At 38.5% G+C, this 17847-nt stretch overlaps 1 protein-coding gene across 2 annotated transcripts in view; it reads left to right on the top strand.

Annotated features, from left to right (window-relative positions):
• The window catches only part of PHACTR2 (phosphatase and actin regulator 2), a 93208-nt gene that overhangs the window by 51034 nt on the left and 24327 nt on the right, over window positions 1–17847 (top strand). For both annotated transcript variants that reach the window (XM_065732780.1, XM_065732772.1), the window contains exons 3-4: window positions 7897–7977; window positions 10550–10708. In XM_065732780.1, coding sequence (XP_065588852.1) covers window positions 7897–7977; window positions 10550–10708 — 240 coding nt within the window. The remainder of the gene's footprint in view (window positions 1–7896; window positions 7978–10549; window positions 10709–17847) is intronic.

Here is a 17847-nt window from a genome sequence, read left to right as displayed (position 1 = left end):
TTTTTTTAAGAAACATGAAGCTGAATGCTATGTATCTTCAGGTATGTTGGGAGTGTCTCTGTGTTCCCCTAGTAGCCAGTGATTTGGATTATGAAACGAACTTTGCCTTCATGGGAACAGAAGTTTGGTCTGTCCAGAAAGGAGAATCAGATGTGATTATGCTCAGAGGGAAAATGAAGATCAGCTATGTAACCACTGCCTTTGTATGGGCTGCTTGGCCCCTTCACTCCACAGCCAGATAGGCTTGAAGAACAAGTGTGAAATAAAATGCTGCAACTGAATAATGTTCCTTCTGAAAATGGGCAAGATCAAAGGTTGGGGTTCAGTTGCCTAAACACAGGTGTTTGGTGCCACCTGAGATGCTGTGGATGTCCTGGCTGCTCTCCCAGAAGGTTTTGCATCATGTTTGCCATCCCTGTGCAGGTATCTTCAAAACCTTGGAGCATCTCAAGTAGCTGTAGTCACTCATGCTGTTAGGAAACTTAATCCACCCTACGTATGTGAGTGTCTCTGTGTCACAGCTCTGGACAAGCTTTCTCCAAAAAATCCCAAACTTCTGTTTTGGGATTCAGACATTTGGCGCTGTGCTTTTGTCAACTTCAGCCCGATCAAAGCCTGTGGCTTTTCAGATTCATTATCACAGTGTAAGTTCTCTGTTAACTGTCTTCTGTACCTGTAGGCTATAGAACCAATCTCCCCAAATTCAAAACATTTGGGCGTACATTGCTTTACATTTTAAACCTAGGAACCCCTAGAAATTGCATCAAAGAACTCTTAATAAAGAGCAGTGTCTATCTCAGTGACCTTAGTGCTAATCTTCCAGTGATAATTATGTCTTCTCAATTATCTCAGCTGTGTCTGTTTAGTTCCACTACCTCCTGGGTACTGGCACCTGTTCTGTGATGAGCTGGATCACAAACCTGATCCAGCAGAAAGCTAATACAGTGAAACGTAACAAGAAGTAGTTTTTACTTTTCTGCAGAGGTTACCACTTGAACATGTGGTCTAGCTTTGTGATTAGTGTCAGTAAAGCATACAGAATCAGAGAAGAAGTTCAGAGCCTCTGTTGGAATTGTTTAACATTTAGAAAAGCTGATTTTTTTTTTGTAATTTCAACTGCATTTTTTACATCGCTCCCTTTCAGGTATGGAATTAAAAAAAAATGAACATAGATTTCCTTGTCTTTTTTCTAGTGTTAGAGCTTTATTTTGTGATAAATCTCTTCTTCAAAACAGAGAGCACCAGATTGCAAACAGAAGTCCATAAGAGTAGAATTTGCACTACAAATCAACAGAATAATAATAGAGTTGATGGTGACAGATTAATATAGTGCATAGATCATGTAACTGGGATCTCTTTTGGTCAGCTCAGTATGTGACTGTATGTAATTTGTATTGAGAAGTGGAAGTTAATTATCTGCACAAATGAAGTATGTCTATAAATGTTACAGAGCATGAGAAAAATTATTGCAGAGGGAGGTAATGGTTAACTAATCAAAGTCCCTGCTCTGAGTCCAGTCACAGAACTTTGTATTTAATAGTTCTTATTCCCCAAAAAATCAACTAGCCCAACTGATTAACTAAATGACTTGTGTATCTTGTCTTAAGTATAATCTTCTACATAGACCTTTAAATCATCCCCCAAAAAACACTTTAATTTGTTGCTAGGTAACTGTGTAATATGTATCCATGCTTTTTACAGGCTGCTATTGTATTTAGTAATATATAATGCTATAAAACAAAGCTAACAAAAAAAAATTCCAATAATCTAAATAATATAAACTAGAGTATTTCAGTGCCTGTATAGTTTGTGGAGTATAAATATACAAAATTCAATGCATGTCTTGGTGAACAAAACTTAGGATTTTTTATTCAGGTTTGGAAACTTCTGATATTTTTTCATTATTCGTAGATTGATTTTCTTTTTTCTCTCTAAAGAGACCATATGTTCTATTTTTAATAGGGCTTTAATTATCCATCCCATTACACTACAAAGTTCCATTTATTTGGATGGGACTGTACAAATATAGTGATATAGGGAATTAATTTCAGATTTTGAAAACTTTTGTATTCTTTTGTACATTCAGTACATCGGCTTGCATGCATAAATCCCAGATTACATGCATTCTGCAAGCTGTCACAGTATTTTTTTTTCCCTTAAAGTAAAATGTTAGGACTTATGTAATATCTGAAGATATCTTTCAGCTGAGAAATAGCAGTAACAGTTCTCTAAGATGGGGAGATGAAGAGAAAGTAAATCTTGATTAAATTAAATAGTAACTTTTAAAAGTAAATTAAAGGTTCCCCTATTGTTTTCTCCTACATATTGTACAGGAATGTATCCCTTGTGACTCTCTTAAGAATCATAGAATTTTAGGGGTTGGAAGGGACCTCTAGAGATCACCAAGTCCAATCCCCTGCCAAAGCAGCTCCCTAGCCCAGGTTGCACAGGTAGGCGTCCAGGTGTGTCTGGAACGTCTCCAGAGAAGGAGACTCCACCACCTCTCTGTGCAGCTGTGCCACTGCTCCGTCACTGCACCGTGAAGAAGCTCCTACGCACATTTGTGTGGAACTTCCTATGCTTCAGTTTATGGCCATTTCCCTTTGTCCTATCTCCACACACAGTAGAGAAGAGTCCAGCCTTGTTCATTTGCCTCCCACCCCTTAGATATTTATAGGCTTTAGTGGATCAGATCCCCTCTGAGTCTTCTTTTTTTCAAGGCTGAACAGACCCAGGTCTCTCAGCCTTTCCTCATCAGAGATGTTCCACGTCTTTTATCATCTTTGTAGCCCTCCACTGGACTCTTTCAAGGAGATCCCTGTCTTTTTTGTACCCTGGAGCCCAGAACTGGATGCAGTATTCCAGGTGAGGCCTCACCAGGGCAGAGTAGAAGGGGGAGGATCACCTCCCTTCACCTGTTGGCCATGCTCTTTTTAATGCATCCAAGACACCATTGGCCTTCTTGGCCACCAGGATACACTGCTAAGGCGTAACCTTCAGCTAGATGAAGGTGGCACAACTACAGTTCCCAGAGTTTGTATGCAGAGAAGGGAAGAGGTGTCTAAATATTAACTAATATCAACACAGTGAACATTTGTTCATAGTTGTGCTATTGTCATTCACTCTCCTGTCAATAGTCCAAACCTTTTTCTTTAAATGTGGCTGTACTGGTCCTATGCTAGCAGGCTGTTTGAAGCTAGATACACCTTTAATCCATGCTGATTGCCAACTAATAGTACCAGTAGTGCTGGCAGGAGCACACCAGGCTAAGTCACTTGTGCTGACTTTGAGAATCCTCCTGAAGTTCCTCCTCCATCTTAGCCAGAAACAGAGATTGCCTCCCCACATAATTTCATACAGAGAAAAGACACAGACAAGCCATTGTGTTTTTGCAGCCGTAAGGTATTGTGTCCTCAGAAGTACTAGAAAGATACAGGATGCCAGCCCCAGCTATGCCATGAAGAAGCTATGTATATTTGGTGCAAATCAAGTTGGCTTGAAATGTAAGCATATCTTAACATGCCTAAGTGTTATTTTGCTGTTAGGAAACCCCAGAGCTGTAGGGACGTAGTCATTTGTTTTTAAGCTCTATGTAAGAAAGATAAGGAACTGCTTGCATTTGTGTATGTGCTTCCTGTGAGGCTGTAGTCAGAAATGAAAACCAGATTGGACTGTGTTCCTCTTGCCTCAGATGGTTGTTTCAGGAAAAAAAAAGTTACAAATAAAAAATAAAAAAGAAGGAGCTACCCCTGTATGTCTTGAGGAAACAGACCTGAGGCCAACAGAGATTGAAAAGATAGATTTCCTTGTCACGTTGCCCCTTGTTGCTTGCTAATTGACACAGCAGAAGAAACTTGCTTATCTGACATGAGAAAGGGGAAAACATCCGCACATGATAAATTTCCTGCAGGAAATCCTCTTCCTCAGACAGCTCAGTCAGAGATGTATTTATGTTACAGAACAGGATGCATGTGTGTCTGTGTCACATGCAGGTGGCCAATCTCCTGGTCTGAAACCATGGGAGATGACAATCATTGTACCTATTGGTTATTCTCTTAACAAAGCCACAGCTTGGTAAGTGTGTGTGCAGCTGAAGAAAGTTTCTCCTGAGACAGGGTATGGGATATTAGAAAGAACTTCAATTGCTGTAACTGGGATTTCAGTCAGCTTTTTGAAGTTGGTTCTTCCTACAGATTTGACAGGGCTGTAATATGCAGTGTGTTGACAGAATCTCATATGACTGTATTATGCTAGCAACTGGGAGATATCCATAAACAGCAAATACCACAAACAAAAAAACAAAACAAAAAAAAAATGTGGACAACTACATGTGGAAGTATTTGAGCCAATGTGGGAATGACGGCTGGAATTTTCCCCTTGACCAACATATTTCCTATGCTGTATCTCAGAAAATCTGTTCTCTGGGCATAATGTATAATTTCTGCCCAAAGATTTTTTTTTAGGTAAAAACAAACAGAAGATGGCATAGTCTTAAGGTTTCCCCCCCCCCCAACTCAGTGTTTTACTCAGTCTTGGCATGAAGTAGACACTACTTCAAAGCTGCACTGTGTGAGTATGTGCAGACAGGGAGCAGGAGGCAATTTTAGCTCTTACTGGGTCAGATTAAAATTAAAATTTGAAATTCTCTTGAGCTTTTCTTGGATGAGCAAAACTAAAGACTGGAGAATATCCAGAATCTCATGTTACTCTTTAAATAAAATAATGGGTTCTTCAGACTGCTTGAGGTTTGTAGTTGCTGAATGTCGCTAAGTCTTCTCTTTTTGAGGGGAGGGAAGGGATGGGAACTTCTTTTTGAGGTAGATTGTTATTTTGATTGGTTTTGCTATTATTTATGTTGGGCTAAAAATACACATTTGTGGGATCCCTTGGACAAGTAAGATTTACTCAAGTAAATGAGGGCTGCTGTTCAAGGTTATATACAGTGTGATAAATTGCCTTGCTTTCTGTTAGTTACAAATGAAGTTAGTGGAGACACCAGTGCAGTTTGTATTCTAAGTGAGCCAGGGGTTGCAAAGGTAAAACGCATAACAAGCAGATAAAAGCTGTACCATCTGTACACTTGCTCAACCCCATTCAAACATTTCTTAACTTTTGAATGCTTGACTTTGTAAAAAGAACGTTATTTTAAGAGCATTTATCAAAACATAGCAGTAGTTTAATGTGATTTGCTCAGCTAAATGTTTGAGACCCTTAAACTCAGTGCAATTGGGCTGTTGTGATCAAGACACAAGTTGGCTATGTATATGTGAAATGTATTACATAGTGAAAAGTCTTTAATAAGCAATAACTTAAAACGACGAGTCCACCCGGGCTAAATAGCACCCAGTGCAGGCTCATGGGTAGACAGTATACTCATTCCTCATATACAAGGGTACACATTTTTGATCACTTTTATTTAAATTAGAATTCTGCCTTTTTGAAGGAATTAAAATTGAGATGCAGTGAATGGTAGCATACTTTCTATCGTTCTTTCCGTGAGTCAAACAGTATTTTAAATAAATTATGATTTCAAGCTGAATTAACCGAGTTTAATCAGTTTAAATAAAAACAACTCATTTTAGATGATTAAGGATTTGGGCTTAAGCTTCTTATCCGTTCATAAATATTCTAATCTGTAAAATGGAGAAAATCTAAAGGACATAACAGAATTATGTAATATCCATACAGTTCTTTGAGATCTTCAAGTGGAAGTGTAAGTTCTCAGTGTCTTTTAATGCCAAGTGGTGTTTTCCATGACTTCATTAAGTATGATGCAGTGTTGTAGAACTGAAAAAATACTGAAAATCCTGAAAACTTTAGGGAGACATAGGTAGCTGGTCTGATTCAGTGTTACTGAATTTGATGGAAATGATATATTCTCAGGTAGTATTAAATTAAATTTCACAAATAAATACATGAGAGAGCATCTGATATCACTGTCCCTGGTAAAAGAGGTGCAAAAAAATTAGGGGGAAAAAAAGTAGGAATTAAATTATACTTCCGAAACTGAAGTAACAAAAGAGTATTTATATTGCCAGCAACAAAAAGATGGATGTGGCACTGAGGGACACAGTTACTGGGCATGGATGGTTATGGGTTAGCAGTTGGATTAGATAATCTTAGTTGTCTTTTCCAACGTTAGTGATTCTATGATTCCAAAACAAGTACAAGCTATGTGCACGAAGAGTTCATCTGCAGGTTCCATATCAAAGGAGATTTCATTTTGCTAATCTATATACTTACTTTCTGGGAAGATTACAGCCCTTGGTCAGTACCTGCCTGCATAGTCCTCTAGCCTCATTGTCCATGTTCTCTTCTCCAGAGGTCTTTGAGGGAGTAAGAATTCACCTACATGAAGAAAAACATGTTAGAATATGGCACATTGCTGTGCTTTGCTTTCTGTGTAAATAACTTGCATGGCACGCAGTTGGAAGGTATATACTTTAAAAAGTAATGGGGAAAATCTAAAAGAACTGTTTAAGAATGGAATTTAGGAAAACAGTCTCAACTGATCTACATTCAGGCAGCCATACTTACCCCTATTCCCAGCTATGCCCTTATGCCCTGGCTTTTGCGCCAGCAGTAATTTTTGTGGGGGGGGGTGTGTGTGGAAAGCTGAGAGCAGCGATTCCTTCAGGTGTCCCAGGGCAGCCAGCCTGGTTGTGAGTCAGCAACCGGAGCTACCTGCTGCTGGGAAGGATGTTTGTCAGCTGCTACCACATAGGGTAAATTCCTGAAACACATGAGGACTTTTTCTGTCCTCACTGTAGCACTCACTTCACCATGTGACTTCACTTAAACCAGTCCAGCTCAAGTGAGATTGAAAATACTTCTTGCAGTATTTAATCTGCATACAGCAATTAGACTTGCACTAGACAGTAATTGGATTACCAAAGTGTTTGAATTAGTTGATGAGATAAATCACTCTATCCTACATCATTAATAGGATGAATTCCAGCACTGCTGAAGCTTCTCTGCATGACCTCAGCTTGAGCTCCAAACATCACTTGGGTTTTGACGCTCATATGTAAACAGAATTGGGATAGGTGATTAACTTCTGCTAACAATGCAGTGAAGAGAGAGTTTACAACAGTGACATTTTCTGAATCGTGCACCAGAGTTCTATAAATCATTACAATGGCTTCCCAGATCATCGGCCAAAACTGCATTGGAGTAGGGTTAGGGTGGAGTGGGGAGTTACTCTATTTTGCCATCTGTAAATACTTTTCCCTATAAAACTGTTTTACATTTTTCCCATGGGAAATAAACATAATAATTAAAATGTTTGATGTCACAGTCTTTTTTGTGTGTGTTCTATGCATACTTTTTTTTAAACCTAAAAAAAAATGCTTCAGTTTTTTCTATGACAGCCAACCAGCCTGGATGAGGGTGTTTTTCTCTTTTAAAACAGAAGTTTCTAACTTATTTTTAAGATTTACTTAAAAAAATATACTTAAAGTAGTTGTGCAAACTTATTCTGTGAGCAGGTTGATGACTTGACTGAAAATATTGCTTGCTTTGAGCAGGATTTGTCTCAAAACATCTCTAAGAGTAGTTGAAGGTATTTTGAGCTGACGTAGTCACTCCAATCAGTGATAAAAAGGTGCTTTTAATTATTGAATCTCAATGCTTAAATGAGTTCAGTTTCACTCAGGAAGTATATTTTCCTATTAACTGTGAAGGAAGCCTTGTTGAGCTCAGCTGAAGACATTGGATCAGGTGAATCCCACCTTTTGTGGCTGAAGTTGTGGGAGAGTGCCCCTGAAAACCCAGACCAGTACTCCTGTAGAGCTGAAGGACAGAAGACTTAACAGGAGCTCTTAATCCTTTTCTACGTGTTTCACAAGCATTGTCAGTATGAGAATAAATCTGTTCTTAACTGTGCTTTTTCTTTAGTGTTGGAAAGGAAGATTTCGACAAGACAAAGCAGAGACGAGCTGATAAGAAGGGGAGTGCTGAAGGAAGTGCCTGAGCAAGGTGATAACATATTACCTAGAATTTAGCAGCTAAGTGCTGAAGATGGATGGGAAAATCCCTATTGCGTTGTTTCTGTGTAGAGTAACTAGTTATAAAGAAGATAAAGCAGAGGAAGGAGAGGAGTAATTTGTAGCTGAATGAAACAAAGTTGGAGTCAAAAGATAAGCATTTTGTAGCTGCTTCTGACAAGAGACACCACCTGACTTCTGGATATATATTCAAATATTTTTATGCTTCCTGTAAACATGGATGGCTGCCATTTCAGTATCAAAAAATTCCAGTGCTGGGATCATACAGATCTCACCACTATCACACAGGCCACATTCACAAATGACACAAATATAAAAGTCTGTGGAGAAAACACATTGTTTATAAACAGCATAGAATTAATAACCCAAAATTTCTGCCACGAAAAGTATGGACAAACCATGGTTAATACCTCTGCTCTACCTCTGAAATGCCTCTAGTAGTAGTCTTTTGAATATTATTAAGTATTTATAAACCTAGATGGGATAAAAATCAAGTAATTAAAATAATTTTTGTAGCTTGAAATTAAACCATTCATTGCTTTATCAAGAAGTCTCAGAACTCCATAATTTCCCAAAACAGATCTGTCCTAGAAATTGTACTGCTCAACCTGAGCTGTAGAATTGGACACTTTGATATTTAGAAGTTGAGGGCTTGTTTGTTAACATATAACATCACTTGTCTTTACACTGTTGTCCAATTACTAAAATGTGACGTCCGGCATAGCTGGCTTCATAACTTGTTTCTGTCACTATCTATATGTGATTTTGTACATTTTTTTGCTTTGTATTTTTTCGGGCAGCTGTGCGACTTTGTTGATTGATGGTTGCAAATTGCATTTAAACTATTGGGTCAGTTAATGAAAGGTGTTAACATTGCAGGTAGCTCAAAAACTCTTTGAATGTAAGGAGTATCATTCATGCTGAAAACATGTTTGCTTTGGTCATTTGTGTCCTTGACCTGCTATTCCACTCTTAAAAGGGGTAAAAGGATGGAATGGTGAATATTTTTTTTCCCCCTTTCCTACCCTCTTAAGAAGACCATCAATCCAGTCTGTTCTGCCTTCATCACTCTGTTTCTCATCTGATGAAAATGTTAATCTTAAAGAAGCAGTTTGGAAGAATAAACAATACAGGGCTGAAAACAGATACAGGGGAGATGGTGTTTGGGTGGTGTGAAGCTAGTTAGAAGGAATGTCTACAGAGCAGAAACCCAGATGAAGGAATGTCATGGAGTATTGAAATGTGAGAGGTAAGAAATGAGAAGAACTGGCAGTGTTTCACAAGGGATGGAGAAGAACGAGGTGGGAAGTGGCAAGGACATAGATGAAATGTTAGCAGAACATAAGGTGGTAATCTTTCATGTGAAGGCAGAAAGGGAAGTGGATTTATGAGCATGAGGAAGTTGAATGTTGCAGTCAATAATAAAGCATTGTGCAAATATCAGCTATACTGAATGAGAAAAGGCAGAACTTAGGTTTTACACATCAAGTGAAAGTTAGTTGCGTGGATGAGAGTGAAACCATCAGTTTAATCCACAGAGCAGCATAAGGGAGTAAGAGAGAGGCTGCATAATTGTACTGAAATGAGGGAACTGCCAAACATGCAGATCTCACAGCACCCAACAAGAAGAGGAGAGTGGAATTACCACGATTAATGGAGAAGCAGTAGGAGGAACCAGAAGACATTACAGATAAAACTGCATAAAGTTTGGATGGCAAGAGCATCCTGTAGGAGGAGGGCAATCAACTCTGAGAACTATAGTTGTGGTGTGAGCAGCCTATAGACAAAAAATTTTGGAAATAACCAGAGAAGATGATTGGCAGTGATTTTAAAATGCATAGAATAGAGAACAGATACCAGTCAATAGAAAAAGCTGTGAGCCAGCAAGAGTACACAGCATTTTTAGGAATACAGACACAAATAAGGAAGAAGACTTTTTTTTTTTTTTTCAGGAGGAAAAAGAAATCATAGCTGAGGTAGTTCAGGTAAGTCAGTAATAGTTGTCTGAGCTGGGAAAGAATTAGACTTGAAAATGTATGTAATATGTTACAAAGAGACTTTACCTTGATTCAAGGTTGGATAATGACTCATTGTCATTAATAGTACATTCACATTTGGGAATTGATCACATATGTTATGAAAATTCCTGCCTGATTCCTGTCTGATCCACCACTAGGATGGAACGCAGTTCTGCAGCTCTACGTAGGTCCAGGTCTGGGACCTTTGGAAACACACTATAGATACATGGAGTTCCACGTGATTGTCTCTTAGCTATGTAAACCAAGATGTAGGGAGGAAGAGTATGGGATGCTAGTGTGTACAGAGTTCGCATCAGAGGATGGAGCCTTGAAGCTGGACCTGGAAAGTAGGCCCACTACTGCAGAGATATCCACTTGAAGACCTGGTGGTCTACTTTTCAGAACCTATTATACGCTTCAGTAAATCTTTCTGTTTTGCTTCCATGGTAACTTGAAAGCAGTGAGTGTCAATAAGTTCTAAGCAAGCAGTTAATTTGGACAATGGCATTTTAATTTTTATTTCAGATAGTGATGTAACAGCAAATTTTGAAACTTCAAATGGACATACCATAGCTATTGGTGAAGAAGCCATACAGGAAGAAAATGTAGTAAAAGCCAGCGGAGATAATGGCACTTCATCAGAGAAACCGTCTGCATTGGAAGGAAAAGAAGAAGATCAAAAAGGTAAATGAACATATTTATCACAAATTGTTTTTCACCTACTTAAAACATTAACATTTTCTCTTATTAGTACGTGCTGTAAGTTCTATTCTGCAGCAAGGATGCCAGCAGAACCTGCCAAGAAGATAGGAAAACAGAAATATTTCATCACTGGTAGGCACGCATTTTACTATGGATATAGTAAGGTAACAAAGAGAAGCATGGTCTGAGCATGAAAATATGTGCAGATATGTTTCTGAATTCAGTGTGGATCTTTTGTTGTAGATATGGGCAAGCTTTGGTTTCAGGTTTTCCTTTTGTGAAAGAAGACAGGAAATGCTTATGCATCACCTTGCAATACTGTTGCAGGAGCAGCTCATAGCTTAAATGTTCAAGTGCTTAAGCTACTTGAAAACTGTTTTGAAAATAACTGCAGCAGCTCTTTCCCATCGGTTTTCATTAGCTCTTAAACACTTAAATTCCAGCTCTTCAGAAATATTCAAGGGAATATATTACTACTACAAACTGAACCCAGGTCTTTTATGGAAAATGTACTTTATGCCTGTATGATTTTCTATAATAAAAATGCATTAAATCCTGTTAAACATTCACTGTGCCCCAAGTCTCAAGGTCTATATTAATTTTGTTACCTTTATTGAAATTCACTTTTGTGACAAAGTTTGACTGAATAAGGAGAAGTTAAAAACTAAAGTGGAATCACAGGGGTTTGGATTCGATTTAACCTCTTTCTTTGGCTTCTTAAATACTGGATTGCTTCTTTTCCCTGTCAAAAAAAAAAAAAAAAAAAAAAAAAGTGAGTGTTCAATTCTGCTTCATCTGTTGGATTTTCTACAGGAAAGCAAGGATACAAAAGACCAAGAACTCTGTGGCTGGCTGTTAGACAGAGCAGTCTTTCCAATGTTTCCTAGTAACCTCTACCTAGTGATGAATGAGCCTCTGGAGGTTGAGAGGGTCAGTGCAGCTAACACAACAATTTGAATTCCTCTCTGAACTATGTAAATGACTTGACTGTGTAAAAAGTGGCTGGATTTCCAAGGAGAACTGCCCTTCTTATGAGATTCCTAGTACTTCCTGTCTCCCAACAAGCCCAAAATACATATTAGCTTTTTTTCATGACGTTTAAATATGTATATCTTTTTATGCCAACTAGAACCAGATGTGTATTAGGTCAGGAAAAAAGATGTGCAAAAGCTGTGGAAAACTCCTTTAAAATTATTCAGGTTAACTTTGGGGTTAGATCAGCACTTGTTATTTTATGCATCCCTAAATACAGCCTTCTGGACCTGTCAGGTCTTGGAAGTTTTCCTAAGGTGTGTTTTTTTTCTTTTTAGAGATGCACAGTTCTAACTATTGAAAACCCATCTAGCTGATGCTGCAGAATGCAGAACTGTAATGAAAAGGGGAAGGTTCAATATCCATTTCAAACACATTATTTCATTCTGTACTCTCTATATATTGTGCTGACCTTAAAGAAATTAGAAATGATTGTTGTACAAGAGAAGGCTCAGTGCTATGGTATATATAACTATCACTTTATCACAAATCAAGCAAGAAGGTGAGTAAGTCTCTTGAAGAATAAGGCCTGCAGTTGTACCTCACAGATGTCTCTCACCTGGAAGAGTAGTTCTCAGTGCTTTTTTATGGCAGGTGCTTTAGATCTACATCACACCTACACCCACTGGCAGAGGTAGAAATTTGCTGCTGATGTGATGGTTTGGTAATGCTCACAGCATCAAGATCAGAGCTGTGGTAGGATTGTGGGTATACCTGGCGGTGTCCTCTGATTAGACCCTAAAATGTGCTGCTGTTCCAGATCACAGCGTCTGCCAGAAGAATGGAGATAGGCGGAGTGAATGCTAGCTGGTCTGTCATGACCAATGGATTCAAGCTAGTTTTCATAGAGGTTGATGTTAGGCTTTTTAGAGTCACAAACTCTTTTGTGTAAATCTTACAGGAAGTCCTTTGCACTTTCCATATTCATAAGACCTGAAGACGGGAATAATTCCTGCTATTTAGCAGCATGGCGTGCTGCCAGATCAAAGCGTTCCAAAAAATGCAGCTCAGTCTCTGAAAGTTAACTGGTTATATATATGGTGGTAGCTCTTACTTGCTTTCTGATTCAAATGAGTCTTGAAAATGAGCTGCCTATATAAATATGTTGATGGCTGCTGATGCTGGAAGTTTAAAAAGACTGAGCGTGGCAGAGACAGTGTTGGTAATGACAATGGTAAGAGTTGTCAGCAATGCATCATGTAGCAGGGAACATGTCTGAAGTTAAAAGAAGTCATGGGAAAAGTATTTTATCCACGAGCCACAGAAATGCATTATCACCAGGGCAAATGGTTGGCTCAGCCACATAATGTAGAAATGAGTTAAGCAAAAGTGAGTGAAGCAGCAGCCTGAAAGCTGCTCCCTGTGCTGCCAGCCATCCCTGCAAATATTGCACTCTTTACTCACAGGTATCTTTTGTATTCAGGGAAGAAATCCCTTTGGAAATGTCATAGTGTGAGCCATTACTCTTTTTAGATGTGATGTGTCAGTCATCCAGACGGTGTTCAGAAGGAAATTTCTCCTTTATGTCAGCATAATAAGAAGCTGGTGATACAGGTGATTGAATTAAGCTTTGCAGATGCGAAAGCAGAGCCCTGGATCATCTTCTTAGATTGTTTATTCACATTATATGTGTACTGGGTTGAGTTCTAAATACTTTTTTTTTCCTTAGCTTGGTTTTGTTTTGACTACAAGTCACTAGCGTATTTTGCTGAAAACACAGAGCTCAACTGTAGCCATTCTCTGTGAGCATGCTGGAAGGGATACAGAATAGCACGTGGGCAGGCAGTGTGCCAGAGTACGTGCTGGCTGTCTGGCCAGCAGGCTGGGCTGTACTGGCATGCTGGGGCTCCTGATCAGTGGCACTTGTCTGAAGGAGCCTCTGTGGCCCTCAGTGCCCCAGGTTCCCAGTGAGGTATGAACCTTGCATAGGGGATCCATGGATCTTCTTCTTTCTTCCTCTTCTTACCCTACAAGAAAATTGGAGAAGAGCAAAAGCAACATGGGTAGAATAGGTACCAAAATAGTAGCTGTTTCCCACTGTAGTCATAAGGTTGTAGCATGATGGCACAGCGTGCTTTTTGCACATTGTAAAATCTTCTGATACTGTGTCAGAGATCCTTTTCTCCTTCACGCCTTTCCAGGATGTCTCTGGCATTCAGATACACCAGAGAATCCCTGGGTTTGTATCTGAGCAGTTTGTAAACTTTGTTCTTACTGATTTTTGACTTGGCAAGTTAAGTCTTTATGTGATTCTGGTAGATAATTTCATTGTTAGTTTAAGTTGAAGAAGTGAAAGGTTCAGTACCCATTAGTAAGATACTACCTGGAAAAAAATAATAAGAAGTTTCATTTTGCCTACCATCGGTCAGGTAGGAGTGATAAATAACTGCACTGCAGGAAGCCAAAGCTCTCTTGTGGGTGTTCTGGGTAACATGGAACATAAGCTTCTGAAATGTTCCTATACCATTTATAGCAGACTCCAGGTTCTCTTAGGTTTTCTCATGTATTTCAGTGAAGGAAACAATTTGTAGTCCTGTTTCCAAATGAATTAATAGGATCCATCTGTATAATGCTTTCCCTCCATAGTGTAACTGATCTAACCTACAAATGATTAAGTTCTAGTATGTCGAGTTTAGAAGTTCTTTCTTGTACATTTTGTCACAGTCTCTTATATCTACCTTTAAATTTAATCTTCTGTTTTTCTCATGGATAAGCAGAAAAAGAAAGCTGGAGTCACAGGCCCTGGTCGTATGAGTATGCATAGTTGCTGACCAACATAAATTTGCAAATGAGGAAATGTTCTTTAAACTCAAATTTTCTAAATTTCTTTTCTCAGAGGCCTGTGCTTTATTGCCCCTAAGTGGAAAACAAACAAACAAAAAACAAAAACAAACAAAAAAAAAACAACTCGAACAATCAACAACTGTTGAATTCAAGATAGTAGCCTTCATCTTCCAGGGCTTCATAATGGAGCCCCTCAGTAGATCAGTTCTGCGAACTATTCACTGTGGGAGGCAAGACAAACCTTCCTCTCATGTTATAAGCTGGTTTCCTACGCCCCTCAGCTCTGTAGATCATTGTTATGTGCACCATACATAAAAGCTTATTGCTCTTAATTTTTTTTTGCCTGACTCCCAGAGAATCCACTTGTAGGTCTCAGTCTAGCTGAGTTATTTGCTGGCCTAGAACTAGTTATTCTAAGAATAGTATATCTTCTATTCGTCACCTGAACTATGTAGATGAGACTGAATCCAAGTTGTCTTAAAAGGAAAGGTACTCCAGATAAGGCTTTGTTTGGGCAGAAACCATCCACTAAGTCAGCCAGGCAGGCTCCTGCCAGTAAGCTGTCATGAGAGGTGTGGGCTCACATAATATGAGTTGCATAGGAAAGCTACTAACTTGTTAAGCTGCTGCTTGTTGGTGGGTTTTTTAATTTATTTTATAGAAAAAGAAATAGCCTAGTGTGGCTCCAGGAACAAGGCTGTAGACATGGTTTTAGTAAACTAATCATTGAATTGTTTGAAAATATCTGTACAGATAGTATAAAGGAACGTAGAAATTTACATGCCTGTTCACTTTCCAAGTATCTTATAGACCAAGAAAAGGTAAAAATATACAGCTAACAGTGAAGATGTTTTAGATATTCTGTCTTCGTTTAACAGCTTATATTTTATGCAACAGTTGAGCAATCAGCCTGTGTTTGTTTTGTGTTTCGTTGTTTTTTATTTTTTGTTTTTCCCCTTTATTATCTTGGAAACAATAAGAAATATTTAAATGTGGTTACTTTAGGTCAGATGTTATGCCTACCCCATTCTCCTCCCTCCTTCAGGTTTCTACCCTTCCTCTGTTATAAGGCCTTTTGCACATGGGACTGTTGACATTATTCAGTAAGCAAAAGCTGGAAGCCTGCAGATACACAAATCTGTTCATCTGTCTTCAGGAAGGATGAACTTGAAACTGGAGTTAATGCAGAGAGGGTTGTTAAGACAGCTGTTCTTGTTCAGCCTAGCAAAACAGAGCCTAAGTCTTGAGTGCATTTCGTGAATGTAACAAATTGATATACAGCCAGGAGGGACCATGACTGAAGGACAATGCTGGCACAAGTAGAAAGGAGTAAACAGAGGCCTGAAATACATTTGGACTGGAAATTAAAGGAAGCTTTCTAACAATTAAAATAGGTGTTTTCTTGAACAGAACTTCAGTAGCAATAGCATGAGCAGAAAAAAGAGCTGATTGAATCTAAGAGTTTTGGAAGGATTTGTATGAGTTGACCACCTGCACCAGCACAGTCAGTGAGTCCAAAAAATGAGACAAAAGGCACCTTTTGTTGTCTAGTGTCCTGTGTTTCTGAATGACAGTTTTCTGGATTTTGATTAATCACAACACAGCTCTCTGCATAGACTGGAAAGGCAACTCTCAATTCTCAAAACTCTAATTTCAGTTTGGAGGGATTTATCTTGCAGTAGACAGTGAATCATACCTTATTTCCACCTTCCATTTTACATAGTGTTACTCCACTAAATCTTCGAGGAGAAGGGTAGTTTGATACTGATAAAAATTACATGCTTGCATTGCAGGACTACTGGCTCTCCGTGAGCTAGATTCATATCAGTCCTAGCTGTAAAACCAAAAAGCATTTGTACTGTATGAAAAAATTCTGTAGTAGAAAATCTTGGACTCAGAAATTTTCAAAAGTAAAGAAAAAATGCAAGCCGGTTGTGCATGTTTTCTGAGGCTATGTCAAGGACTTTTGTAATTCTTCAAAACCACAGTTTAGTCCACAGTTTACAAACAGTGACGCAGTTGGCTTCCAAAATAAATCATTTGATTTTCCAGTGAATACGATGTACTGGAATCTCCCTGAAAATCTTTGAGAGTTTCCACAAGTGCTGCTGCACACTGAGTATTTTGTAATCCTGCTCATCATTTAGGTGGTTTTGTAAAGAGACAGCTTTCTTAAAAGTCTGGCCTCAATCTCAGTTTCTGGGAACAAAAAAATCTCAAAGTGAGCTGTCTTGAAAATCTGGCCTTTGGAAAATTTGATCCAAGCATATGCATATTATTGATCTAAATGCTTAAATAAGATATTAACATTTGCTTTGTCTTATTATTAAAAATATGATAGATTGATTTTACAGAAGATGTCTTGATGAAGTGTATAAAATGTATTTTTGTCTGATGGTCATTTGGAGACCTTTTGTTGAAAGTCTAGTTCATGATGAACAGATTTCTAGATTAATAAGAGGAATAGCAATGAAAATACCTTGAAGCTGGCACTGAGGTACTGAGGGATGAGCTTGAAAGAATAGATGGACTGAGCTGTGATTCAGGCAGCTCCTTGATTTGGCAGTCAGAACCCTGATGAGAAAGAAGCAGCATGAAAAACAAGGGCCCATATTGAAGCAGTCATGCTAGAGAGGTACAATTGTAATGTAATTTTATCTTAGAAACATTTACAGGCATCAGACCGTCTCTCTTCATCTGCAAGAGTATTCCAGTGTTGCCATTATTAGCTACTATTTGTACTATTATGGTACTCATGCATAGACAAGGAATTTATTGTATAGTGTCTTACATAAATACAAAAAGAAAAAAACACAAAAATGTCCCATTGGGCTTATAGTTAAAGAGAGGACACCGACGTTAGGTGCTGAAAAGCAAGAGGAGACTAGATTGGGTTAGTAAGTACAATGCCAACAAGTCTAAAAACTATCAGTTTTGGTATTATAAGAGAGCGTAATGTGAATCTTTGTGAATGTTTACAGGGAGAGTCTTCCAAGCTTGAGAGCACCAAGGGAAAAGAAGTTAAATGTGTCTGCTTTGAAATTCAGCTTGTTAGTGATGAAAGCTGGTATAGTGGGCTGGTCAGGTGGGAACTGAGTATCAGTATCACACGAGTAAATAAAAAACAACAGTTTAGGCAGGATGAAACCAGCATTGTAGGCCATCAAATTTATCTGGTAAGATAAAAAAGTGAAGCTAACACAGTTAGAAAATACAAAGGAAACATGCCAAAAGAACTGATATGGTGAAAGCAATGGGCAAGAGTAACCATCAACATCACAGACTTCTGCATAGATATGAGCAGG

This window comes from Cyrtonyx montezumae, unplaced genomic scaffold (assembly GCF_038088225.1).
Source record: "Cyrtonyx montezumae isolate F1298 unplaced genomic scaffold, pur_monq_1.0 scaffold_0, whole genome shotgun sequence".
In the NCBI taxonomy this organism is placed as follows: Eukaryota; Metazoa; Chordata; class Aves; order Galliformes; family Odontophoridae; genus Cyrtonyx; species Cyrtonyx montezumae.
Note: the sequence above shows the minus strand (reverse complement) of the source record. Positions and strands in the feature narration are given on the sequence as shown.